The following is a 26334-nucleotide window of genomic DNA, read 5'->3' as shown; positions in this document are numbered from 1 at the left end:
TTTTTATTTTATTTTATTTTTTTTCTGGTGATGGAGGAAAGAACACCAAGGCTAGCACTAAAACAGTGTTACTGTCCCTGGCTCTCATTCACTTGCAGGTGCTAAGCCGATGTAACACCTAAAGGCAGAGGGGAATAGCAATTTATCTCTTGCTGGAACTATTTTTTCCCCTGGAAAGGGAAAGAAAACCCCTACAATAAACAGGTCGTTATCATCTTGTGCAAGCCTTTATTTATGCATCCAAAGAAGTGAGTCAATTGACACCCTCTTCACTCTACCAGCCTGCAGTAACAGCTTTCTAAATCCCTACAGGTCCTAACCCTTTATTCTGGCATTGTTGATTACTCATTCATAATTCTCATAATCTGCCATCTGAAATTAGCTCTTGTTCCCCATTTATTCTGTATGAATTTTCACATATAATATGTTTTCAAAGGTTTCAGATTTGGGGTTAAAAGTGTCTCACCCAAAACTTTGGCCATAGTCGCCATAGGAAAATATGTATGCACCAAGACACGTGAATAAAATATTATCCGGACAAAGCACCTGAAAGAAACGCAAAACTAAGCAGTTGCATTAATTTACCTTGCCAAAACTCACTTCCAATTTCAACAGCTGGATAAGGTGGTTTGCTCATCTGGGTCCCACAAGTCATTCTTGTGACTTGGTGTGAGTCATTCTTGTGACCTGGATGCATTAAACATCTGCAAATGCAATTTGACCAAATGAAGAGTTACATCAGTTCTGCTAGACAGCGAATCATCGCCTCCATGAAGTATCACTGAAATTTATAAACAAAAGTCCCTTTCTTTTCCCTTTAGCTGCTACATGACAGACAACATAGAACAGCTCAGCATTTCACTCAATATGCCTTTTTTAGCTAACATGTATATTAACCATCACCCACTGAACATTAAGAGTCTGTTTTAAAGTATCATCCAGAGAACTGAATTACTGCTGTGACACGGTACACAAGCATGCATCTTTTTATTTGAAGTAGTAACAATTGCCGAGCTCTGAGGGATGCAAATATAATGAACTCAAACCAAGAGACATACAAAAGTGATTTTGAAAAGAGGAGCTAAAGTCTTGGTCTGAAAAAAGTTTTAAGGTGCATGAGAATACAGCTGAATGTTTTGCCTACCTGTTGATGAACGTCTCCCAAAACGATAAAGCCTGAACATGGCAGATACACCCTGTGCAGTAGTCAGAGGTGTTCTGTTATTGTTTGAGTGTCCTCTGCTGGACATATTGCTGCATAGCAATAAAGCCACGAACACGTGTTGAGTTTTGCTTAGAAAACAACAGAACTACAAAAATTCAAAATAGTTCCTATGTTTCATACTCAACTAAAAAACAAAACAAAAAAGAAAAGCTCTTAATAAAATGCCACAACTTCTGAGATTTAAAAAAATAATTATTTACTCTATGGCATAATTTTTTTTCTGCTGAACTAAGAGAAAAATGCTTAATGGAAAAATACTGCTGTTGTCAGTTTTGCAGTGGCAAAGGGTTGCAATGACTCAGATAAGGAAGAATTTTGCTCAAGGGTCTTGTTTTTCTTTTGAATTCCAATTGAACTTGATGAAATCAGAATGCTGTTGTAGACTGCTGCTTGCCATTCCAGCACCACTCCGCGCATCTGTACGTGGAATCAATCCCACGTTTGGTGGGACTCTAGTGCTGTTCTGTCAGCACTCATCTTTGACCCCATTCAAAAACTGTTGACTAACTCTGCTGAGAACACCACAGGAGACTTTTCATTACCTTTTGAGAACTTGGTTTGGTTCAAGTAATTTATTTGGTCTGTTACTTGTAGCCAAGTACACGTGAGGTCATACCTCACTGTAAGATTTCCTTTTTGTTGACCGTAGGTTTACTATTCCTTTGCCTTTCTGAACTTTCTAAGGTATTAGTTAGTTATTCACGACATAATTAAAGTTGTTTTTAAAAGAAGCTGTCCTGATTTATGTTACGCTGTTCCAGATGGCATTCTAAGTATGCGATTCCTTTTCTGCCTCAGAAGAACTTGCCAAATGTTCACTGTTTTTGCAGTTATCTTCTTTATTCATAGGAACATCTTCTCTTCCTCCATTTTCTGCAAGCTTGGCATTCTTATTTTGAAAGTTTCTCTTTATCAATATAAAGAAAAGGATCGCAAACAAGTAGGAAGAAGCTCTCAACACCGCTGACAAACCAAGGTACAAATATCTGTCAGATAGAGAATAAAAGTCAGTGTCTTTTCTTCAAGTCAAAGAAAATCACTTTTAAAGACTTTCAAGGCTCACAGAGGTATAAAAATCAGATAGAAGCTCAGGAGAAGGCAATTCTAAAACTCACTCTTTGTGAATGGTATCACAGGGTAGATATTTTGACAACTATAATCGTCTGTGAAAGAATTTAAAGATTTTTATTTGCTTATGAACATTGTTACAGAGGTAATTTGTTTACCTTCCCTTTCACTGGTAAATCATGCAACCCTTGGTTTTTTTAATTTGACTCAAAGGATATTAGAACAGATATTCCATTCTAAAAAGTTCCTGTCATTTACATTGAAGGGTTTTTGCACAATGTAAAAACTGAGTGAAGAGCCAAGAATTTGATTTTTTATCTTAAAATTTCTCAATTTCAGGAATTCTGGGATGACCAAAATCTGAGTTGAGACCATTATGTTTGATCAGTGGCCTCACATATTACAATATGACAAATCAAGGAGGGTCTGTATAGACAAAATGCTTGGGACTTCTGGTGCTATACTTTGCCTTACCTGAATGCATTGGAGTCATATAGCCTGCAAGCCCCTCGCTGCCCACATCTCGTGCTTGCCCATTTCAAGCATGTTTTGTCAATCAGTGCCCCAAAATAAACTGGTGCAGGGATCCCAGCTGCAAGGGAATAAGCAAAAATGTCTCAAGATACCACAGGAAAAGACATTTTTTAAAGTTAGCATTATATTTTCTTAGAAGCAAATCATTTGCTGCAATAGCAGCAGTATGTGAGTTGGACTTTGAGGACCTTCCCTATATCAGAATAACTGTAAGCTGGGACACCCTCTTTGTGCCATAGGGTTTGTCAGCCTAGGGAATGTGGTCTGATGGTGGAGATTTGGCTGGGCTTCTAGCATGCATGCTGCTTCTTCCATCATAATGGTTTCTTGAGCATGGCATCCACTGCATACTAAGATGATGCAGAAGAGAGCTGGACTGCAGCACTGAACAGATGCAGAGGTCACATTTCCACATACAGCTTAAATTAACTGTGCTGGCTTTTCATCTCTGTCAGATAGCAGCTGATAGTGCCTTCCATCTGAAGGGGCAGCACCAGGTATACATGACTAGAGGTACTGAATATGCTTTTCAAAAATGTTTATGAGTGTAGAACAACCAAAATCCTGGCATGACTTGGACAGATAAGAGCTTATGCTTTATTGGAAAAGATGGTAGACACAAGACAGAATCTTACCCTTTCTGAATCAAAGGTGGGTGTTCAGATGAATGCAGGTTTCAGTGTAGATAGTACCATGTTTCACATTACTTTTGCTTCTACGTGGGTTTCTTGCATTCTTACATAGGAAATTATTTTGTAGGAACAGGTATGTTCTCAGCCTGTTGTACCCTAGGTTTCTTGTGACAGTGTGAACTCAGTAAGTTGCCTATAAAGGCCTGTAAATTATGATCATTAAGCTCTGGCCAAGATATGATGGAAGAAATGCTGTTTGGGGGATGTTCCTTAGAGAATGAAGAGGGGAGTATGCCAGATTTGATCTCCAAGTCACTGAAGAGAAATGTTGGCTTTCATGAATCAGTGACTACAGCTCTTCACCTTCATACAGTAGAAGGAGCACACTCTCTCAAACGGGTGAAAAAAAAAAAAAAGCTTTATAGAAAGGGGGAGGTTCTTTTCTTGTGATGTTTTTCTTTCCTCATGGCCAGAAAAGCTTCCAGAATCCCATTGGCTTTGCTAGTCCTGAGTAATGGAGAAATTCTTCCCAAACAGTGTTTGACAAGGAAAATAAAAAAGGACAAAGTGTATGTAGACCTTGCTGTCTCCAAGATCTCATCACAATCAGGACTAGAGACTACAGCCCAAATTTGTACGTTGCTGTCAATTTTTTAGGCATCAAAGCAAATCCATGTAGTTCGATTCTTCACAACACATTTTTCTATACTTATGAAAAACTCTTCCTATTGTGTCGATAAAGAGAACAAAAGAAAACACAGAGATGCTTTCTTGCACATCTAGGCGCCTTAATCAACAGTCTCATTAACAACCTCAAGTAAAAAAGGAAAAAGAGAAGAGCGTTGCCTTGTGCTTATAGGGAAATGAAATTTAATCATCTCAGGAAAGCAAAGTTTCAATGTGGAGAAAACAATCTGCTATGAGCAGAGTTGTATTAGTGTTGAATGAAGAGCATTTCTTTTTGATCTTGCATCACTGTGTCTCAGCCATCGGGCAAACGATAAGTTCGAGACTTTACAGAATTATTTAGAAATCCAAGACAGTATTTTAATTTTGCTCAGTAACTCTGCCTGTTTTGAAATGCCAGGCTCCCAAAGTGCAACATCATTTAATCAACAAGTCAGAGCTTTTCAAAATTGCATTAGCTGACTTCTCTGTGAACTCTACACTGTATTTTGGGCCTCCAGAAACAACCCAGGATTTTCAGGTATTTCAAGTATACGTCTGTTTTACGGATGGTTGTTACATTCTTGTCATTTAAAGCCAAGCAAGCAGGTACCTTTGTTAGTCAGAAGCATGTCTCTTACCTAGCATTCTCATTACAAGAGTGTGCAGACCAACTGCAAGAGATTTCAACTCCGGCTGAACGCATCTGAAAGAGAGATGAATGAGTAAGAAGGATTTGCCTATCGAGCGTTTAGACATATCTATTGCTGTTAATTTCACCCAACTAAACACTCAGAAAATGACATAAAACTAAGCTTTGGAAGGAGAGTGCTTCCTATGTCTGCTGAAAAGGTACAAAGTGGCATGAAAATGGGGAATTAATCTATTGTTTTCTATCACATATCTCCTGGAAAGTCCATTCACTAAGTATAGTTAAGTAAGAATTTTTAAAGGAATAGTCATGGTCTAAACAAGTGTTAATGAAATAGATTTCTAAACTGCCTTGGTTCCCTGGCATACATGTTCTTTACCTGATGGGAGATATCATATTGTCCTAGGACAAAAATTTTGCAAGCAGCAGCATTAAGGCAGCACCTTTTTATACACAAATGACAGCACATCCTGAACGACGCAATGCCCATCTGTCTCATGGAGAACCACATTTCAAACATCCAGACTGTTCACTGATCTTATTATATATCCAGTCTCTAGTATCTTCTTACAAATATTAATATGGTCAGCCCTCAGAAAAATGTTTCACAGAGGTGAATTCACTTTCTGTTTTCCATGTTCATTAAGGATGACATAATGGCCTTAGGACTTCCACTATATTTGCCACTGATTGAAAATTCTTTTTAGGTTACTGAAAAGTATATTCTAATTTGTACACTTTGTTCTGAAGCACACCCTGGTGTGCCTGCACCTGGTATACTTCAACAGACATGAGCACCTGAGCCTCAAACTGAACCATCAGAGGTTCTGAATACCCTAACATCTGAAGAGCCCAGTATGTCATATGACTCCACATCCAGAAATCTTGACAAATGCATGCTATTTTAAATCCACATGGACAAAATATCCAAGCAGGGAAATAGGATGTGCTCTGGAAAGCTAGTAATGAGAAAAAACATTATGTAGTATTTGGAAGCAACACACTAGAACCAACTTATTGGCAGTGGCCAAGCAAGGTTTGATATTAACAGCTGCAGATATAAGCAGAATGACAAAACACATTAGATAAATCATGTTATACTGCAAGAGAGTTGCCTTCTCTCAAAGAAAAGAGAAAAAAAAATAGATATGACTTTGATCACCTCACTGTAAAGCCTGAGCCACCATTACACAGTTTAACTTACCTGTACATAATCAAATATGCTGGAGTGCCTCCCAGTGCATAGCAAAAGCCACTTATGACTTGTATTACTGTATAATAAATAAACATCTTTGAACAACTATCACTTTTTGGACATTGCCCCAAGGTGACAGAGCTATTTCCTGACCATGAACTGCTGGTTTCAAGACAGCTGCAGTTATGGAAGACCTGGAAGACACAGAACAGATTAGGTAGGACATTTTTCAGGCATTGAAGAATCCTGCCTTCAGACAGAGTCTGAAGCCTATTTTCTTGTTTGCCTCTCCTTGAGGCAGTGGGCAGCAGCTTCTTTACTACAAACTGCACTCAGATTAGGAAGGGATATTCTAGTATGCTCCCAGCACTGCACACAACATCAAGTTTTGGAAGATGTATGGAATATCTGCAGAGCTTCTGAACCTGTCGTTATGTCTCTGGAGGGCTGCTAGAGGGGAAAAGCAAGGTTCAGGGGGTGTGCCTTTTGTTGCTAGTTGTCTTCGCCTGTTAATGGCTTTTTCTGTGGAAGGCACCTGGATCCCAGGTCCCCCTCTTCTAAAGCTGATCCACAAGCTGATCCACCAGAGTTACCTAAAAGCAGCAGCTTGTCAAGATGCAGCTTATGCAGACTGCCTTAGAGCAGCAGAAGGTGTACAGATAGCATAAAAGCAATATCTTTTATAGGACTTGAAGACAAGAGGATCTACTAATATAAGGGGAACTGCAGGCCATGAACCTCAACCTCTACAGAGAAAGACTTTTATGCTGGACCACAGTCTCAGTCTCATAGACCCTCAGACATGCCTACTAAACTGCTATCACTTTAAGGATGTGCATCATGGAGGATGCTATGATATGTTAGCACCCTTCAACTATTGACTAAAAACTTCAGAGCAACCAAATCGTGGTTTATAAAAGGCAGACCACAAATAAACTTCAGAAAGCAGGTAAACATTTTGAACTGTTATTTTCCCCCTCTTACATTCAATCCACAAAATTCTGTAGCAAGATGGCATAAATACCTTAGTGGCAGTTCCCCAGTAACTTTGTTTTCCATTAAACACATTATATTACTGAACCCCCCGATGCAAATGGAAAGCAAGCTATTAAAAAGCTACAGAAACTTGAGCATGCTCTTACCATGTTCTTCCCATGTCCCTCTGAAATCGTGCATCCAGCTGTACATGCTGAAACATATGTCAGCCCATTGCTTCCACACACAGGATCCCACACATTGGTGGCACATTTGCAGCCAGAATTGCAGTCAGAAAATATGGCATTTTCATGATATGGAATGGGTTTGCTTAGGAGTTGAGACAAGAGTAAGAACTTTTAATTCAGCACTGAGATCAGTGTGGTCCCTTCTGTGTGACAGTGTCTTTGTTCTCGTAAGACCAGGGCTTACATTTCAATATTTGAACATCTAAAATATTGATCTTTCTGCTTCACATTTCATTTCACTCATGCTGATATTAAAATGATCACTAGATTATTAATAATGCTAGGACAAAATTTGCTACTACTGATTTTAACTCCCAGGCATATAAAGAAAAGAAAAAACTGAAACTGTTTGAGAGGTCGGCTGTACCTAGAGACTTATCAGGTACTTCTTCAGCTGTTGGCAAAAATGCACCCATAGAAACTAGACTTCTGGGAGCATATGCCAATCCAAATGCAAGTGTTTTTCTGGGTGCCTTGGAAAGCCACCTCCTAATGCACAGCTCCTGTTCTGGTATCTTTGTTTGCTCAGGGAACTAACAATAGCTTTTAACTTTTGAATATTTGTTCTGTCTTGACAGGAGAGAACGTCTCCGATAGGGACTGAAGCTTCATTTTGTTTAAGAGCAGGCTGAGAGTCTGATGTGCTGCAGCCTTTCTAAATCCATGCAGGATGTGCTACCAACGTACAATGTACACATTCTTCATCTTTTTACTGGGTCTGAATAAACTTTGCAAGAAAATTATTTCTGATGTAGAGATGGCACAGCGTGAAACACAAGTATCACTCCCACAGCAGCCAAAATTCCTGCATTAGTAATGATGTGATTTTGATAATGTGATTCTGATTGAACTTTTATCAGTGCTGCTGGTGATCAGCAGAACTATGACAATGACGCTTGGTATTTTTTGCTCCCTCTAAGCATTGCAAAAGCATGCTTGTCTTTTAGATCTCATGTTCTTGTACAGTATTTGAACTGTTGCTGCCGTAAAGAAAAACCTTCTCTTCATTTTATACTCACCCATCATATGATGCTGTAATTCCTGCTACCACCTGGTTCTCACAGCCAACAAAAAAGTGCAAGAGAGTGAAGGAATAGGCAATAAAAGACACGATAAATGCAAACTTGGTTGCTCCAATGATGCTCATTTTATACTTTTTCATTATTAATCCTCCCAGGAAAATTCCAATTCCAACAGGTGGTAAAGTTGTCAATCCTGAAAGAGATTATTGAAGAGGAATAAAATAAAAAAGAGGTTAAAATAAGTTAGTCACACTGGGTTTAAGAGTCAAACTCCATTCTTTAGTTGATGTCCCTGGCAGTGGTATGTTGTATGACTGCAGATGGCTTTCCACCCAACCTAATTTTTGGGTTGCATATACTATTTTGAAGTCTGTTCTCAAAACAGACTGTATGTCTGGCTAGCAAGCTGACAGTGATTTGTCCTCTCTTCAAGCAAGGTATCCCTCTATCAGATGTTAGAGAATTTAAAACTCCCCTGACCCCATTAATTGCATATTTTGAGTACCCTTGCTAGAATATAATGCTATTAATACTATATGATATAAATATCATAATGTAGTATTGTAATCATAATTAAACATACATAATAGAATATAATTATTTATTCTGTCCCCATAGACTCTAAAACTAGCTTATATGCTGCTTTCATATAATTAAGTTCAGGAAAGATCAGTCCCAGAAAAAGATGCCAGAACTTCTCCCAGTTCAACCATTATAAAATAAACTGTCATTGCAGCATAACTCACCTATTAGAAAGTTAGATTTAGATGCAGACTGTCCATACTGCTGTTCCATGTACTTTGGCTTGTAAGTCAAGAAGCCGATAAAGCTAGTGAATTGTAACAGTGAGCAACACAAAAATGTAACGTACATTCGATTAGTCAATAAGTTTTTCAGAGAGGTATAGAAATCTGAAAGAAAGAGATAAATGAGTTGGCTTTAAAGCTATGTAAAATTATTACAGATGAGTAATCCATGAAATTTAGGGCAAAATCCTTCTTTTAACTGTCCAAGGGCAAATTATACTGATCTTCATTTGCTAGTGAGTACCTGAAAGCAAAACCAGGCTATTGGAAAACTCTAGATGTTAAGGTAGGAGGAGAGAACTTTAACAGAAGAGTGAATTGCAGGTTAAGGCCTGAGTTCTGTGCATGTGAAGACGAAAGGGCTCCATGCAGCAAAGGCTACTTTCAGCTTACAAGTTGCAAGGCTAAGTGACTGGTGCTTTTGTAGGGAAGCACATCTTCCATTGGGATCTGAACTTAGGAGGAATTTTTGATGATAGAAAGCATCTCATCCCTTCACCTTTCCTCCCCTTTCCTAATATAAGGTCTGCACAATCAGAATTCAAGCCTGCTGTGTTTTCCTCAGGCAGCAATGATCTTCAGAATCTTCACAAGCTCTGTGATGACCAGAAAAATGATTTGGTTTTCCAGAATGTAAAAGGAAACTTCTAATATTTTCTTTAGGTCTTGATTCAGAAATGATGTTTCCTGTACTACAATTCCTATTGCAGAATTTCTGAAGTAGGTGCCATACAGGTAATCATAAATGCCCCACAGTCTTGAAGAAGCTCTTTGACTTCTCATAATACTTATTGGATAACTCCTTTCCTGGGGATAGCTAACTCATTTACTCATTTAATTGTACGTAAGTGTACGTTTACTCATGTAAGTGTAGGGGAGGTAAAATATTCTGCAGAAGTATCACATTTTTACTGTAATTTGCTTTCCATAATTACCTGACACACAAAACACTTGCCTTTCAGCATTGTTGACCACTTCATTGGCTTAGATTTTGCAGGAGGAATTGTCTTCCTCGTGGCTTCCATATTTTCCAGGAGACCAGGTGAAATTTTATCCTTATTGGCTTTCACAGGCTTTTCCAGACTCTTTGGCAGGAAGCAAAATGGAATAGCGGCTAGGAAACTGATCACTCCACCTATTAAAAAACCAAGCCACCATGCACCCACCCAGCGAGAGTCTTGTGGAGTGATAGCAATTTTTCCTATAATCAAATGAAACAGAACCGAGTTAATTGAGAAGATGAAACTTACCACACTTAATTTGCTAAAATACCTATATTTGTACAGTGGTTGAATTTCAGCAGTAACGATGAACACCAAATAAGAGAACTTTTATGCAATGAAGGCATCAAAACTCATATCCTCTGCTGTGGGAGGGATCATCTGGTTGGAAATACGTGATTTTAAGGTCCCTTCCAATCCAAGTCAGTCTATGATTTTATGATCAACAAAAACTGTAAAATTAACGTGCTAGCAGAATCTTCTCATTAAGATTGCAACTTAACTTAGAAAAAATTCTTTAGTCTCTCAGCATTCTTGTTACTAAATTCTAAGATTAACAATGTATTTTAATCCTTGAAACCTAGAAGGTTCTAAAATGTTCCTTGTCTAATTCAGCCTTCACCCCCAAAAGCTTCCAATAATTTAATAAAATTATAACAAAGTACAAAATACAATTAATAAAAATGATATAATTAAGGTAAATTAAATTGAATTAAGTTTATACAATTAGTATTTAACTTTCACTTTGCCTATTTTGCTTACCTAAATCCACAAATCCAACATCCACGTAGAGTCTGGCACATAAGGAGCCCAGCAGGAAACCAAACATTGGGCCAAACATGCCTATTGTGTGCAAACATGCTGAAAATATAATGAAGCAGATGATAGTACATTTTAATGGGTGAATGTTTTCTCCTGCAGAGGATAATCAACCTCTTATATCAAGAATCTCCCTGTTTATTTTATGTTGACGTTACCTACATATACAGGAACATTCTCTTCTTTAGCAAAATCGTCAAGATAAGAGATGCCCAGTGGTGTTATTGGAGTCTCACCAATTCCACGTAACATGTTTCCCAGTAAGATATATATCCACATATATGATGATGGTTCTTTCTCACAGGCTGTAGATAATGAGATGTTAGATTTTCATTATAGAATAGTTTAAGGGGAAATATAGTGACAAATCACAGGAAGTTCAGCACATGGTTAGTATTTAAGGTTTGAACAGTATTTGATTCCTAAAGGTACAGGTAAGTATCACCCATCAGAAAAAAAAGTCCATGTGGAAAAAAAAAAAAAAAAAAAAAGGCAGACTGATATTATCATTAGTATGTTATCTGGAAGATAAAATAAAAAAGTTTGAGATGGTTGGTATGTACAGTTTAACTCTCTCTTTACCCATTTCCCATGCAAAGCAACTCATATAACATCTGTATTCCATGTTGTAAGTAAGATCAGAGAAATCTCAACTTACTTCCAGTTGACTGTACAACTTCTCTTTCTCTCTTGCCATCTCTTCCTCCAAACCTCAGTAACTGAAACCCTTCAGAAATCTCTTTGCAAACAGACTCAGCATCTCTTTCAGAGTTAGGGTCATTTTATAGAAAATTGGAATGTGAACATAGGAAAACTCTGATCTGGGTCCTAGTATTTTCTGGATGTTTCTTCTCCAGACAAAATGCACAAAATGCACTGAAGTATTTGTAATGTTCTCAGGAAGGTAGAGATTGAAGTTAGAAACCTAACTGCGCATCTTGCACTGGACAATTATTTACTCCACATTTAACCAAAGCAAAAACTAACTCCTATATTTATATTTACACGTACAGTTCCTTACCAGACTGGGATGTGTCCAAAAAGGTTTTATTGAAATCTTGATGTGGAGAGCAGGGGTTTATGCTTGAGGTTGAGTTGGCTGAAGATCTTGTGTCTGATGCTGTTTCATACTTATAACTGAAAACATTTAACAGTAGCTTTAGAAGCAAGGCTCAGTATAGAAATGCTAGTATAGTAGGCAAGGAATCGCTTGAATGCTATTTCCTTAAAGGTATTTTTGTTTATGTATCAATCCAAAATGCTACTGAAGGAGTAAGAAGAAAGTTTACTTAAGTATATTTTAAAAATATGTAATAAATACAATTACATTATATTTTTGTAATAAATTGTTGTAATAAAAATATGTAATATCAGAAGGGAACAGCAAATAAAAGTTAGAAATACTCATCTGGAAGATTTAACATTTTAAGCTGGAAATTACTTCTGAAAGTAATTCAGGCAGGACTGAATATGTGCTGTCAACATTTAGGGTCTGGTCCAAGTTAGATCCCTATGCTGACCATATTATCAGGGAGAAAAAGAACAATCTCTGGAGTCCAAATCTCCCTTTCTATCTTGGATAAAAATTTCTGTGAGGATAGGGAAGAAGCAAGGAAGGCAGATATCAGCCTTGCTGAGGAGCATGTACAATGAGCTTCTGCAGAACAACATAGTAAAGCACATAGTCTGCTTCTAGGAACTAGGCTGGCTCTATTTGATTAGGAAGGCTTATTTTTCATGTTGAAACAAAGAGTATTCATCATAGGAAAAAGTGCAGAATAGTTTCCTCACAAAAGTTCAGGCTGTGATCCATGAGACAATTTATGAGTTTCCCAGTGCAGATAAGCTAATTGCTCAGCTTCACTTAAGCAGTGGAAAATACAAATCTGATGCTAGTGCAAGATCTACCATCATAAAAATATATATTATTTAAGTTCCTCTGAACCTAGAGAAGATGAAGAGACATTATTTTTAGCAGACATGAACATGGACATGCAAGGATGCAACAAGAAAGGCCCACTAGAAATTAAATCTGGTGAGGGAGGTCAAGGAATACAGGAAGGACTTCTTTAATTGTATCACAAGCAAAAGGAAGACTAGGGAAAATGTGGGCCCACTGCTAAATGAGATGGGTGCACTGATAATGGGAGACACTGAGAAGATGGAGTTACTGAATGCCTTGCCTTTTTGGCATCAGTCTTTACTGGTAAGGCTGCCCCTCAGAAATCCCAGACTTTGGAATTAGGAGAGTCTGGTGAAAGGAAGACGTCCCCTTGCTCAAGGAGGATCTGGTCAGAGATCCTCTAGTAAACTTAATGCACACAAATCCATGGGACCCAATGGTGTACCTATGAGTACTGAGGGAGCTGACAGATGTGACTGCCAAACTGCTCTCTATCATCTATGAAATGTCATGGAGAATGGGAGAGGTGCTTGAGCACTGGAGGAAATCTAGTGTCACTCCAGTCTTTAGAAAGGTCAAGAAGGAGGAGCAAGGAAACCACTGGCCAGTCAATCTCTGTCCCTGAGGAAGTGACATAAAAGCTTATTCTGAAATTCATCTTTGAGCACATGGAAGAAAAGGAAATTATCAAAAGGAGACAGCATGCATGATTGATCAGATAGCCATGAGTGGTTGGGCAGTATATGTTGTCTACAATGACTTCAGAAAAGCTTTTGTCACCCTCAGCTTCCTAGTAATGAAGCTTAAGAAGAGTAGACAGTGAGGTAGCCTGAGGACTGGCCAACAGTCAGGGCTCAGAGAGTTGTGATCAGTGGTGCAGCATCTAGTTGGAGGCCTGTAATTAGTGATGTTACATAGGAGTTGGTACTGGGTGTGGCCCTGTTCATTATCTTCATCAGTGACCTAGATGAAGATACAGAGCCCACCGTTTGCTGATGATATGGAGTGGGGAAAAATGGCTGACACACCTGAAGGCCATTCAGGAAGATCTGGACAGGCTGGAGAGCTGAGTGAAGAGGAACCTGGTTAGGTTCAACGAGGACAAGTGGAGGGTCCTACACCTTGGAAGGAATAACATATGCATCAGTACAGGTTAGGGGCTGACCTGCTGGAGAAGAGTTCTGAAAAGAAAGTGTGTCCTGCACGACAATAGGTTAATCATGAGCCAGCACTGCACCTTTGTGGTCAAGAAGACCAGTGGTATCCTGGGATGCATTAAAAAGAGTGTCAAGGCAGGTAATTTTCCACCTATACTCTGCCTTGGTGAGGCCAGGTGAGGAGAACTGTGTCCAGTTCTGGGAAACTCATTTCAAAAAAGATAGGGAATCTTTAGAGAGAGTCCAGTGGAGGGCTACAAAAATGATGAGGGGCCTGGAGCTTCTTCCTTTTGAGGAAAGGCTGAGAAACCTGAGACTGTTCAGACTGGAGAAGACTAAGGGGGGATCTTGTCAACACTGAATGATGAGTGTGAAGAGGATGGGACCACGCTCTTTTTGTTGGTGCTGACTGGCAGAACAAGGCACAAGCCAGAAGACAGAAGGTTCAATCTGAACAAGAGGAAAAACTTCTTAACTTTAAGGAGACAGAGCACTGAAACAGGCTGTCCAGAGAGGCTGTGGAGTCTCTTTCTCTGGAGATATTCAGAACCAGCCCAGACACCTTCCTGTGCAACCTACTCAAAAGGATCTGCTTCAGCAGGAGATTGGACTAAATGATCTCCCTTGCAAGAGGTCCCTTGCAAGACCTATGACTCTGTGATTCTGTGATTTGGGACAGAAAATGAGCCAGGACCATTTCTATGAGCACCAGGACATCTGCTGGCTCTGAAGCTGAAAGCTGCTTCTGTAGAGCGCAATCTGTTTCACAAATACACCATCTTACACAAGTCTCTAGTTCCCTCAAGTCCAATGCTATGTTACTCTAATCAGTCTTGATCTGTACTTACTATCCCATGAAGAAATGAGGCATTGCTGTTAAAACACTTCCCAAAGCCATAATAAAGCATCCAGCAGCAATTACTTTGGGCCTATGAAGTTTAGCTCCAAAGTAGCTTACAAATGCAATCACCAGCAAATTACCTGGAAAATAATGAACAAAATTAATACTAGATGCCTTGTCTCATATTTCTCTGAACAGTTTTCTGCATATTATGGAGTAATATTACCCATCTCGAAGCTTCCGTCGATGAAACCAACAGTAGAGGATGGAAGGTCAAATCTTCGTTCAATTTGTGTGATGGAACTTTTCATAATTGTACCAGACAAAGCTTTACTGAAGTAGCTGAATGATAAAGCAGCAAGAAACACCTGAGGGAAGATTGAGATAGAAAATTGGAGGTAGAGGCAAGGGAAGATGTCACATAGAAATCAAAATATTTTTGAAACTATGTGGAGCAATCATCATGGTGTATGCTTGTTACTCAAATTACACTGACAACACTGCGTTTGAATTTTCTGTACTCTGGTTATGAGAGTGGTGCCACTGATGTTTACTCACCACTCAGCTTTTCCCTGCTGGAAAGGGCTGATGCTAGGTGTTGCACTGAAAGCTCCCACTTGCTTTACACTGAATGTAAATTCAGGATTGCAACAGCCATCTTAGTGACCAGAAAGCCTGATCTGACCTGTGTTGTAAGCCAGAGATGGCCCAAAGCAGAAATCCTGAGGGCTGTAGAGTTTAAATTTGGCAGTCAAAAAACTGGGGACTGCTTGCCTTGCTGACATCCTGTGGTTACAGCTGAGGCCCATGTTGGACAGTAAAAATAGTGAGATTTCTGGATGCTGCGGAAATGTAGATTTTGTCGCATATGCACATCATCAAGACTGATTTAATGAAACTAGTCTCACCTACTATTTTTTTTTTCATAATTATCATATTTATCATAATTAATCTCAGCTCCAATTGTTTTCTGTTTGGGTCTCATGACACTTAGTTTATGCCAGTTCATAACTGTTTCTAACTCAAACATATAGGTAGCCATGAAACCAAAATAAAGTCTTTGCACAAGATTCTGTGACGTCTCTGGAAATAGCACAGGCTGATTTGTTCATCACTGTCTAAAATGAATTGAGATGTGTGCATTTTGTCTGTGTCACTTGTAATCAAATGTCTGACAACAAAAAGCTTGACATTCTTTTTAATTTTTATAGTTGCTTCCACTAACACACAATTTGACTTTTGCAAATTAAAATGTATTTGATAAGAAGTTAAACTAAGTTTGTTTAAAGATTGTCCAACTATTTCAACATAATCTAAAAACAAATAGACTTACTGCTCAGTGGGTAAAAGTTCCAATACAACACAAGTAAAGTAAACAAAAGTAAATATAGGCTTAGACTTTGCAGTTCTATCCAATGTAAGAAATGCAGTCAATGGCATGTTTGAAAATAGGTGTATTTATTGTCTTTTGGTCTAGGAATGAAGATAAAATCTCACAAGCACAGACTTTGTCCTGGTATTTTAGATCTCCTGAGCTCAACTGGCAAAAGAAAAAGGTCTGCAAGAATCACCTTTTTTGCCTTGCACTGAAAGCAGTGCTCTCCTGGATGTTTTGGCTAAAATCACGAACTGCTGATTAGCATGAACACACAAACAATGACCTAGATATTAAAAGTTTGAAAGTGCAGTCCCCATGTAAGCATAAAATATTTGACAAGAAGAAGAGGTTGAAGAACAGTTTGTCTTGTACCACCAAAAGATTGTGTTCACTGAAGGCTAATTGCCATAAAGTCATTCACAGGAACATACAGACGTAGATCCACAGGCTTGCAGCATTGCCTGTGCATATAATAGTGAAGTCTGTCCTGTGAGTCTTCCAGAGAGCTCAGATTCTATATCTGTGGTGTATATGAGTGGTATCTCTGAGTCAGATAAAATAAAAAATATAAGAAACTTCACCTGATAATCCATCCAAATCACTCCAGATGTATAAAAAGCTTGCAACTGCCTATTTTCTTTCATTAATCTTTCATTTTACAGAACTTTTTATAGAGATGAATGTGTTATAGCTCCACAGAGTCTGCAGAATTTAATCTGAGATAAAGCTGGCTGAAGAACTAGTCAAAGTATAAATCTAAACACATTGGTATCACAAGAAAACTTGCCCAGGTAATATTCACACCTCAGCCAGAAGCAATAAATACTAAAGGCTTTAACATGAAAGCAAAATTCTCTTTGGTTCACTAGCTCTGTTCAATCTATTCTTCCTGTGCACTCCATTTCGGCCCTAAAAATGAGTGTTGACAGCAAGCTCCAGACATCAGTGTATAATAACCACCAATTTTAGGATGCCTCATGTCCTCCATTTGAGACTGCTACCTCTGTTCAGTAACAAAAATGAGGACCTAACTGTGAATAACTTGAGAGTAAATATGTTAGGTCTGCACTTATTTTTGTTAGGATAGAGATAAGAACCAGCCCTCCCCTGTGCTCCTGGTGTGTATTCAGATCCAGAAGTGATACTGGGAAAAAGGAGGTACTCCATAATGTCAGACCTTGAACAGCATTCCTTAACATACAACAGTGGTAATTCGTAGTGATATTAGTAAGCACCAAACCTTCAAGCCTGTGCAACAGGAGGCCTTCTTTTTGACTGCTAGATTTTCACTTGTTTCATTGTCCAAAAGCTGGGAAGGTTCTGCTTCCTGGCTTGAGTCAGTGACATTGCTGGATTCAGTTTCTGCTGTCATGGTTGACTTCTCTGCTGAGTGATCTGAACCCAAGAGAAAATGATAACAGATATAAAAATACACATGCCAAAATAGAGTTGTCTGAGAATATCTCCAATGAAACAGTAGTCATGGGAAAGCACTGAGATGATGAAACTGAATTTTCCATTGGAAATATTTTGGTTTAATGGCTTAGGTATTTGAATTCTGAATTATTTTGTTTGGATATCTTATATTTTTTTTTTAGATGAAATATTTCTTCACACAGCCCTCACCAACATGGGGGTTTTCTATGTCTAAAGTGACTTTTAACACTAAAATGACTATTTCTGCGAAGGAGTAAGAGAAGAAGTAAACTAGAGGGGTCAGTATGACATCAGTACCAAAACACAGGGAGTACCAGGGAAGCTCTGCACTGTGGGCCACGTTGCTTAAGACTTAATCAGTATTTTGGGAAGTCTTGTGTAATAACACTCTGACATTCAACCAGCCCCTTTGCACCAATTTGCTGGCAACAATTTCTGGCAACAAAGAATTGGTTACTTTATCCATCTGACCTCGTTTAGGGAGTTTGTATGTTTTTACTTCTTGCAACATTATACAGGGTGTCCTTAGTCCCCTTCTTTCTGCAGGGTTCTAGCTATATTCACTGATGCTTCAAATCCTTTGCAAATCAGGAATTCAGGAGAACTGCACCAGTTCCACTGGGAAGAGCACACCTTATACTCAAAGAGGACAAATTATTTTCTCCTGTGAATTATTATGTTTTGTTTAATGTTGAAAGATCTGTTGCACAATTAAGTTGAATTTTGTTTTATTGCAATGAATACTACATACTTCACCATTCTCTCTCCTCTTTTTTATTTTATTTTATTTTATTTTTTTTTAATATTTGAGAGATGTAAGCAAATAGAGAATGCTTCAGTGAAATGCTATAAGGGAGCTCTACATATCTATTTGCAAAATTATTTAAAGAAGGAAAGCACTTGCCCGTTTGTGCATCTCCAACCACAAACAGAAAAGATTTCTGAAGAAAGATCCAGATGACACTGAAGAGCCTCGTGGGAAAAAAAGGAAATGCTTGAAAGAGAGCCTTCTTCAGATCTGCAGATTTTGACACTCAGAGGAGATAAGAGTATTGGCAATAATGACCCCAAATCATAGCTAACTGGATCTGGTTTATTTCACCTTTCACAGTACTCTCCTCATTTCAGAAAAGAGTGAGAATGATAGAGAGGGAAGGAAACTCATACAAAGAGAGGTTTTCTATGGTTGAATGGAGCTGAAAAAGAGTTGGATGAACTTTTTCGGTGCTGGAAAATGTCCATCTGCATTTGCAAATTGCTCTGCTACAGTCTGCACAGCAGAGCAAAACTTTCCAGAGCATTTAAAGGGTAAGTGTTTTTCTAATGTTTGATGATGAAGAATATTTCCTTCCATTTAAATGGAGCAGGGTTAAGATGTAAGGAAATTTAAAACAAGTACACACAAAGAGTTTTCTTCGCTTAAGTTTATGAGCATATCCTTAGGTACTAACGCTGACATAAACAACACCTTTCCTTTCCCACTGCATCCCACACTCTTGACTCGTGCAAATACCTCTGCTTCTGTGGCTGTGCTGTAAGTCTGGGTCAGAACACAGGTCCACTAATAAACCTCAAAACTTACCCTGCTCCTTGGCTCCTCAGAAAGACAGGACCAAGAAGCAGAGGAAAGGGTCTCCTCATGCCTGCACAGCTACCAGCAGAAATGACTGTGAAATAAAATTCTTAGAGCTTGAGGTGTAGGCAAATACTTATGAGCACCTTGTCCTCTGAAATGCAGCTGTTTCTGTGTAATGTGAAGATATTAGCTTCTCTCTCTCATAAAGGCAGGCAAAGGACTACAGTAAGATGCTGGAAAAAATCATTGATGGTAACAGGCTATGGAAGTAGGATTTTTTAGAGAGATTGAAGGTTCAACAGAATTTAGAATCTGTATATGAAGAGAGAAGGACTGAAGATGGAGAAACATGAGGGTAGAAATATGAGATAAAATAGAGAAAAGACAAAGGCAACTAGATATCTAGAAATATAACTGAGTATATCCAGACATTATCAGCCCATTCTGGTACATGTTTCAGTGAGAGGTTATGAAGGAATGGGAATGGAGGACAGACTGAAGTAAAAGCAGTAAATCTCAAAGGGAGGGTTAAAAATGTAGAGGTAAATAGTTTAAAAAAAGGCAACCACATGTAAATGTTAGAGTATTAGGCAATATCAAGTATGATAAAGAAAAGAAAAATAAAGTAAAATTCAGCTTCTGGTTGCAAAAGCTGCCTGATGCACACAGAAAAGTACAAAGACAGCTCGGTGATGGTTGCTAGTTCCTCTAGAGATCTAGGGAAGGTCTCTCAGGCAAGAACAAGGATGACCAGCTCCCATCAGTGGAGAATGGCTCATCACTACTTTGCAAAGATAGTGCTGGAAAAGGTGCTGCTTTTGCTGGAGAAGAGCGGGAGCATGGGAAGGAAGTAAAAAGATGGCACAGTTTGTGCTGGAGAAATGTCAGAGTGAGCTGTGTGCAAAAATCAGCAGTTGGAGATGCTGGCAACATCTCCTGCTGTCCTCAGTTGACCTTGACCTACATGGAAAGAGTAGGGCTGGGAAAATGCCATGCCACAAGAAGATAAGAAAAAAAACATACGTAAAAGATTAATTTGTTATTGATATCAACATAAATTAGCTGTTGAGCCTAACAGTTTCAAGTATTGATGAAGTTCGTGTTCTTGATTTACCTAGTGCTTTTTTTTCCCCCCCATCTTTAATTAATAAAGGAGCTGGTTACAAGCAGAGGATAAGTATGAAGCCTTCAGCATCAAATATATTCATTCAGTTATACGACTTCTCTAAAACTATTAAACTTCACTTGCACAAGCCATTCTGCTGTAGTACTAGCTTGAGACTTTGCATTTGCAGAAGGGAAAGATCAGTCAAACAATATTAAAAATAATACAATCAAGATTTCATCAAATAGCTTATGGAAGTGTATTGATTTACACTAGCTGCAGTGCTAATCCAATCACCTTGATGATTCATAAAACATTACGGTTTCATAATAATACCTTCCAAGTCAAGGTAGTACGACAAATGAACATCATAGTGGCATGCAGACCTAAAGCTGCTTGCATTGTTCATGATATATGAGGTTTATTTTTCAGAAAGACACATAGAAACTCTAACATCATCACTAAAAATGTTAATATTTACAACATGAATGTTAGCAGTGTAGCTGTTCAAAGGAAACAGACAGAACCACACAGGTAATGTTCATTAGCTACAAACACTAAAGGACATTTTGAGGTTAAAACAAACAAAAAGAATATTAAAGCGGTTCCTACCTAGGTGCTGTATCCACAAAAAGAGAAGTTATATTACCACACAAATGCTCAAAAGCAAGAATATTCTCTCCTTAAGCAGGGCTGTGTTGGTACTTGGTAGAGGAATCATTAACTTCTAACACAAACTATGGTCTAAGCATATCTTGTCTCCTCCCAGTTCTGCCCTCTGCTAAAGGTCCCAAAATACATGTTTATCTACAGTGGTCAAAAATTAATTGGGAAGAAAATGTGCAAGTGTGTTCTATTTGTGCACCCTTTTGTGAAATACCTGGTTTCCCAAGCTTATTCAGTTCATAAATTCAAGTCATTCATGCCTCACTGATGTTTAAAAATGGGGCATCCTGACTTCAGAGGTGTTCCTGATTACTAATAGCTAAAATGTATTTGAATAAGATGTTTTATTTCCCTAGTCTGTGGCTGATGTCCATTCATTTAAGACTGATAGAGCTGGCCAAGGATGTACAGAAGGAGAAAATATCATGAATTAGGTGTATTGAACAAACTGGGTGTTCAAGAAACAGTAGTGCTTTGAAGAATGTTCAGATTTACATCTTCAGTGCTACTGACAACACAGGCAAAGCCAACCTGAAAGTGTACTGGAGCTATGTGTACTTTGGATCAGCCCTTTGCCTGCTTACAGCTCTAGTTCAAGGAATCCCGTACCGGGTTCCTGAAAGTATTTTATTTGATCATGCTGTTATTTGTGGATTGCAATTTATCCCTAAGAGTAATTATAGTTAAAAGAGAAGTCCACTTCACAGCATGTGAACAATGACTACTATCTGCCTAGACGTTACACCAAAACATGCCATTCCTTGCAGCTTTTGTACTCTGCACTGCCATGACAATAATCTCGCCCGTTCTTTTACTCGCCACGGACAACTGTAGACTACTTAATAATGCTGACCTTTGGATAGCCTTCAGTACTGTTATCAGAGTTATACTGCACTGCCCTTTGCTTTTATTTCTGACACTTGGTTACAGTTTCCTTTCCATTTCTAGAATAAGAGACAACAATATTAAGGAAATGGTAGTCTAAGCTGGAATGTCATACATTATATATTTAGAAAACTCAAAAGGCAGACTTACACTTAACTAAGAACACTAAAATTAATGAGCCTTAATTGTCGTCTTTATCAAAGTTTGGGATGCTTTCAAAAAAAAATTTCATCTTAGAAAAATGTCTTAAAGTACGATTTAGATTGGAACAAATCTCTGGAGCTCACCTGCTTCAATTCTCTGGGCTAAAAGTAGGAATAACTTCAAAGCTTTGTAAGATTGGTCAGGTCTTGTCAAGTCAAGATTTGGATGGATGTTCCATAGCATGCCTTGGCACCTGGTTCAATGTTTGACCTCTCTCATCTGTATATATGTATGTATATGTATACATAATCAAAATCTCCTTTGTTGCAACTTGTGTCTATTGCCTCTCACCTTATTGTGCAAGAGAGACCTTGGAATTGTTTTCTGCATGAGCTCCTATTGGGTAGCTAAAGAAAGTAATCAAATGCATCATCCAAACCCTTGGCTCAGTTTGCCAATGTCTTTCTTGTTTTGGATAGACTCAAATAAAATACAATATTCCAAATGCAGTTCAACAAATGATGAACAGGCAGAAATAATCACTTTTTCAGTATTTTGTATCTTTTGTAGCCACAACCTAATACACAGTTAGTCCTGTAGGCTCAAAGGTGCACTGCTGTCTCATTTTTAACTCACTATCCACTAGGACACAAAGGTTCTTTTCTGCAAAGCTTCTTTTTGTCTAGTTGACTTGTATATTCCCAGCATACTCCCTTGTGTATCTTTTTCCTATCCAATCGCTGTTCTGTTGCCACTCCACTGTTTGCCTATCAGTGGCTTCAAGGATAACTTGGTCCATAATCTTCCATAAATCTCCCTTGGTATTTTATGGATTTCTTTTAATTGTAGTCAAATGCCACATCCATATATCTCTTAAATACCACTAGGGATGGCGACTCCACCACTTCCCTTGTGCAACCTGATGTAATGCCTCCATCTTCTCCATGAAGAAATTCTTCCTGATATCCAGTCTAAACTTTCCCTGGCACAACCTGAGGCCATTTCCTATGTCCTACCACTTCTCACCTAAGTGAAAAGACTGACACCCTCCACACTGCAGCCTCCTTTCAAGTAGTTGTATAGAGAGATGAGGTCTTCCCTCAGCTACTATTCTCCAGATTGAACAACTCCAGTTCCCTCAGTCACTCATCACGTCTTTTCCCAGTCCTTCTGTCAGTTTCCTTGACTCAGAATCTTTCTATTAGTAAGTGACACAAAATGGAGGCCAGTACTTGAGGTGTAGTCTCACCACTGCCCAGTACACATACTGCCATTGTCCTGCTGGCCACACCATTTCTGATGCAGTCAAGGAAGCCTTTGGTCTTCTTGGTTATGCTGCTGGATCATGCTCTGTGCTGTCATCCAGCATTCCCAGATCCTTGTCTGACAGGCAACTTTCTAGCCTCTCTTGTCCAACTCTACACTGCTGCATGGAGTTGTTATGACCAGAGTGCAGCACCCAACATTTAGCCTCATTGAATGCCGTGTGATTGAACCCAGCCCTTTGATCCAGTCTTCCAACCTTCAAGCAGATCAGCATTCTCGCCTGACTTGGTGTCATCTGCAAACTTACTGAAAGTGCACTTGATCCACCAATCAGCATGGAGAACACCACTTTTGACCAGCCACTAATCATATTTAACTCCATTTATGTATAGCAGGATTGACTTTTTCTATTCACAATGCAGGCATCTTGGCCCTGGTCTATTGATTTTCATTAAAAGACCTATGGCAACTGCTGTATGGCACATAAAAACAAACAGCTGTTTCCTCATCTTTCCTTGATACTGTGTCACAAGCTCTGTTGTTATGCTCTGACCATGTCAAGACAACTACTCGCTCTTGTTTCATGGTATTTTTCAATGGAGTCTTCTGTTCCCATGGTTTTATTTTAAGACTGCCTTCAAATGTATTAACAGATCCACTCAAGTGTTTTTTTTGTTTTTTTTTTTTTTGTTTGTTTTTTTTTGTTTTTGTTTGTTTGTTTTCCTTTTCATCCTAAAAATATTAAAAAGAAAACACTGAGTTAAATGCATTGTTGATTAAAATACCAGAATCGGAAATGGTAAAGTATTGAATTTGGATCCAAGACTATGGCCTCACACCTGAAAAAAGCATCTCATCCTCTTTCTTTTTTTTTTCGTCCAAGCCCTCCCATACAACTATAACTTATGCTCACGTGTAATAATTGGATTGTGACAGCGAAAAACCCTTAATAAGAACACACCAAGATATCAGTAATCACTGATTACTCTCCAGAATAGAAGCAATCCATACAGAAGCCATGCTAAACGTCACCTTTACAGCAGGAGCTGGTTGCAGTCTCCTCCAGGCAGAGGATGGCAGCAGACTCTCAGCAGAAGTAGCTGCTAAGCCACCCATTTGCAAAGGCGTGAGCTGAGAGTAACTGGGAGCAGTCAGCCAAGCAGGGGCCAACTGCAGCAGGTAACTCTACTAGAGGGCTTTTTAATCTTGGGGCACTAATCACTTAATAAAGAAAATCACTGGATTTTAAACTTTAACTCTTACTTAACCAACTAGGAGAGAGTGTAGCTCAGCAAATACTAAGCTGCTACAGAATTCCTGAGAATGTGAAAACCTTTATAATAGCAAAAAGAGTTTCTGGAGTTCCTGTTCCACTGCATCTAGTTGCAGCTCGTTGTTGTAAAGCTACCAAAAAATAAAAACATACTATCAAACTGATTTGGTGTTATCAAAATCCATCTCCATTTCAGCTGTTGTCTGGAACTTGTTCCTTCTGCTATTCTGTGGAGCTTTTGCTTTCATAAGGACTCACAGATAATTTTGTCATTGATGCATATCATATACCTTTCTGGTGAAAAGTAGAACTTGTAGATCTATTTTAACAGTATTGATAGTTTTTCCACTTGAAAGAAATAGAATAGTCAGTCATGTTGATTGTATATCTTCTCTTTGCAGTCAGTCTTCACCAGTATCTTGTTTGGGAGTTGTTATCATAAACACAGAATTGAAAGTGTACAAGTCATTGGCAAGTGAGAGAACCTAGGCTTTTTTGGGAGCTAGTTCATGTACATGTTGCACTACAGCATGGCAGCAATGGAAACATGAATTTGTAGGTGAGGTAAGAACCCCATAACTTTCATATAGTCTAGCATATTATCTGTGATACAAGCATTAGAAAGATTTTATGGCTCAAGAAATTTAAAATCTGGCATAATATATAAAATCTCTTCACTAAGCTGTTCATCTGGCTTGCTACTCTAGAGCAGTTGTTTCAGAATAGTCAGTTATTGATCTAACAACTGCAGATAACAGAAAATCCTGAAGACAGTTGTTCTAGTGAAAAAAAAAAAAGAAAAAGTATCTAATTTCTAATCTAGTTCTCTACTATTTAATTTTCAGACACTGGAACATAGTCTACCATTATCTGCTAAATTAAATAACTCTTCTTATTAGAAATATTCACATATGTAAAGATAATTTGGACACAAAATGCATTTTCTCAACAGCCTATTAATCTCTTCTATGTCAGATTCTTCCTGACCGCACAGCACCTTCGCAGCTTTTTTCTATACCAGTCCCTATTTCTCAGCTGCTCCTTTCACAAGTTTCAAATTCATAGGATCAAGAAGAGGGGTCTTTTTACCACCTGTATATGATATCATTTCATTCAAATTCACCTTGCTCAACAGCCATGAGAAGAAGTTTACTGACCTGGTTACCATCACGCTGTGCTGATGTGCTCCGTTTACTCTAAATCCTCTTCACTCTTCAAAATTCAGTGAAGTGTCTTAATCTGTGATGTGCCATAGGTTAACACACCTCCTGGTATATTAACCACAAGCTGTTTAATGAGCAGTCTTAATCACCGTTGAAAGACCCCACCACTGAACTACTTTCATCATTTTCTTTTTAATGGCAACTGTGGATTTTATTTGTTCCAGAGATTTATTAGCACTAATGAGGAAGAATTTCTTCTGCAACGCTTGGTTAGAAATGACTCTATGTTACCAGAAGAAGGGATCAACCTGAGTCAGGCCTAACTCCTCTAGCCTAAAGGCTCATGCTTACTGGGGCTGCTCCATGAGAGGGCAAGAGCTGGGAGCTGAGGGTAAGCCCCTCATCAGCTGTACTCTCAGCACCTGATTAGGGTGAGCTGCAAGTCACTGGTCACAGCCTCAGTTCAGTGACAATCAACTCAAGGCAAGGTGAGAAGTCAGCCCTAGGAAATTCCTGGGAAACCAGACAATAACTCAGGAAGAGCAAATAGGAGGGCAGAATACAGGCACACATCTGAAATGGCTCAGGACCAGTGCTTCTTATGAGAGGAAGATGTATTAATAATGTTTTTACATGACGTATAGCCCATAAGTGCTTCTTAACAAGGCAATGAGTTGCACTCTGTCCTTGGAGATTG

The 26334-nt window shown here is 38.7% G+C and overlaps 1 protein-coding gene across 2 annotated transcripts; it reads right to left on the bottom strand.

The window, feature by feature from the left end:
- Window positions 1–970: 970 nt before the first annotated feature.
- Window positions 971–20999, bottom strand: LOC122169108 (solute carrier organic anion transporter family member 1C1-like). Of its 2 annotated transcripts, XM_042834936.1 has the most exons (15): window positions 20853–20999; window positions 17363–17517; window positions 14971–15112; window positions 14752–14884; window positions 11865–11980; window positions 11002–11148; window positions 10787–10885; window positions 9979–10224; window positions 8964–9128; window positions 8215–8410; window positions 7115–7277; window positions 5982–6166; window positions 4767–4831; window positions 2768–2885; window positions 971–2211 (listed from the first exon to the last, which is right to left on the bottom strand). In XM_042834936.1, the coding sequence occupies exons 2-15, from the start codon at window positions 17492–17494 to the stop codon at window positions 1995–1997; spliced, it is 2124 nt and encodes a 707-aa protein (XP_042690870.1). In that variant the 5' UTR covers window positions 17495–17517; window positions 20853–20999; the 3' UTR covers window positions 971–1994. The 2 variants fall into 2 exon arrangements, with proteins under 2 accessions (XP_042690870.1, XP_042690871.1); XM_042834937.1 differs by lacking the exons at window positions 17363–17517; window positions 20853–20999 and adding an exon at window positions 13775–13867 and having other exon boundaries at window positions 14752–15062.
- Window positions 21000–26334: the final 5335 nt, after the last annotated feature.

This window comes from Centrocercus urophasianus, unplaced genomic scaffold (genome assembly GCF_019232065.1).
Source record: "Centrocercus urophasianus isolate 14NV4802_14NV808 unplaced genomic scaffold, USGS_Curo_1.0 seq_5, whole genome shotgun sequence".
Lineage (NCBI taxonomy): Eukaryota > Metazoa > Chordata > Aves > Galliformes > Phasianidae > Centrocercus > Centrocercus urophasianus.
Note: the sequence above shows the minus strand (reverse complement) of the source record. Positions and strands in the feature narration are given on the sequence as shown.

Bases quoted from the DNA above. Each gene is read 5' to 3' on its own strand.
- LOC122169108 (XM_042834936.1), bottom strand. From the start codon at position 17,494: ATGACAGCAGAAACTGAATCCAGCAATGTCACTGACTCAAGCCAGGAA. The intron at 9,129-9,978 runs GCAAGTGTTTTG...TCTTTCTTTCAG, and splicing joins GTGGTCAACAATGCTGAAAG to ATTTCTATACCTCTCTGAAA. The intron at 4,832-5,981 runs GTAAGTTAAACT...TCTCTCTTTCAG, and splicing joins GCATATTTGATTATGTACAG to ATGCGTTCAGCCGGAGTTGA.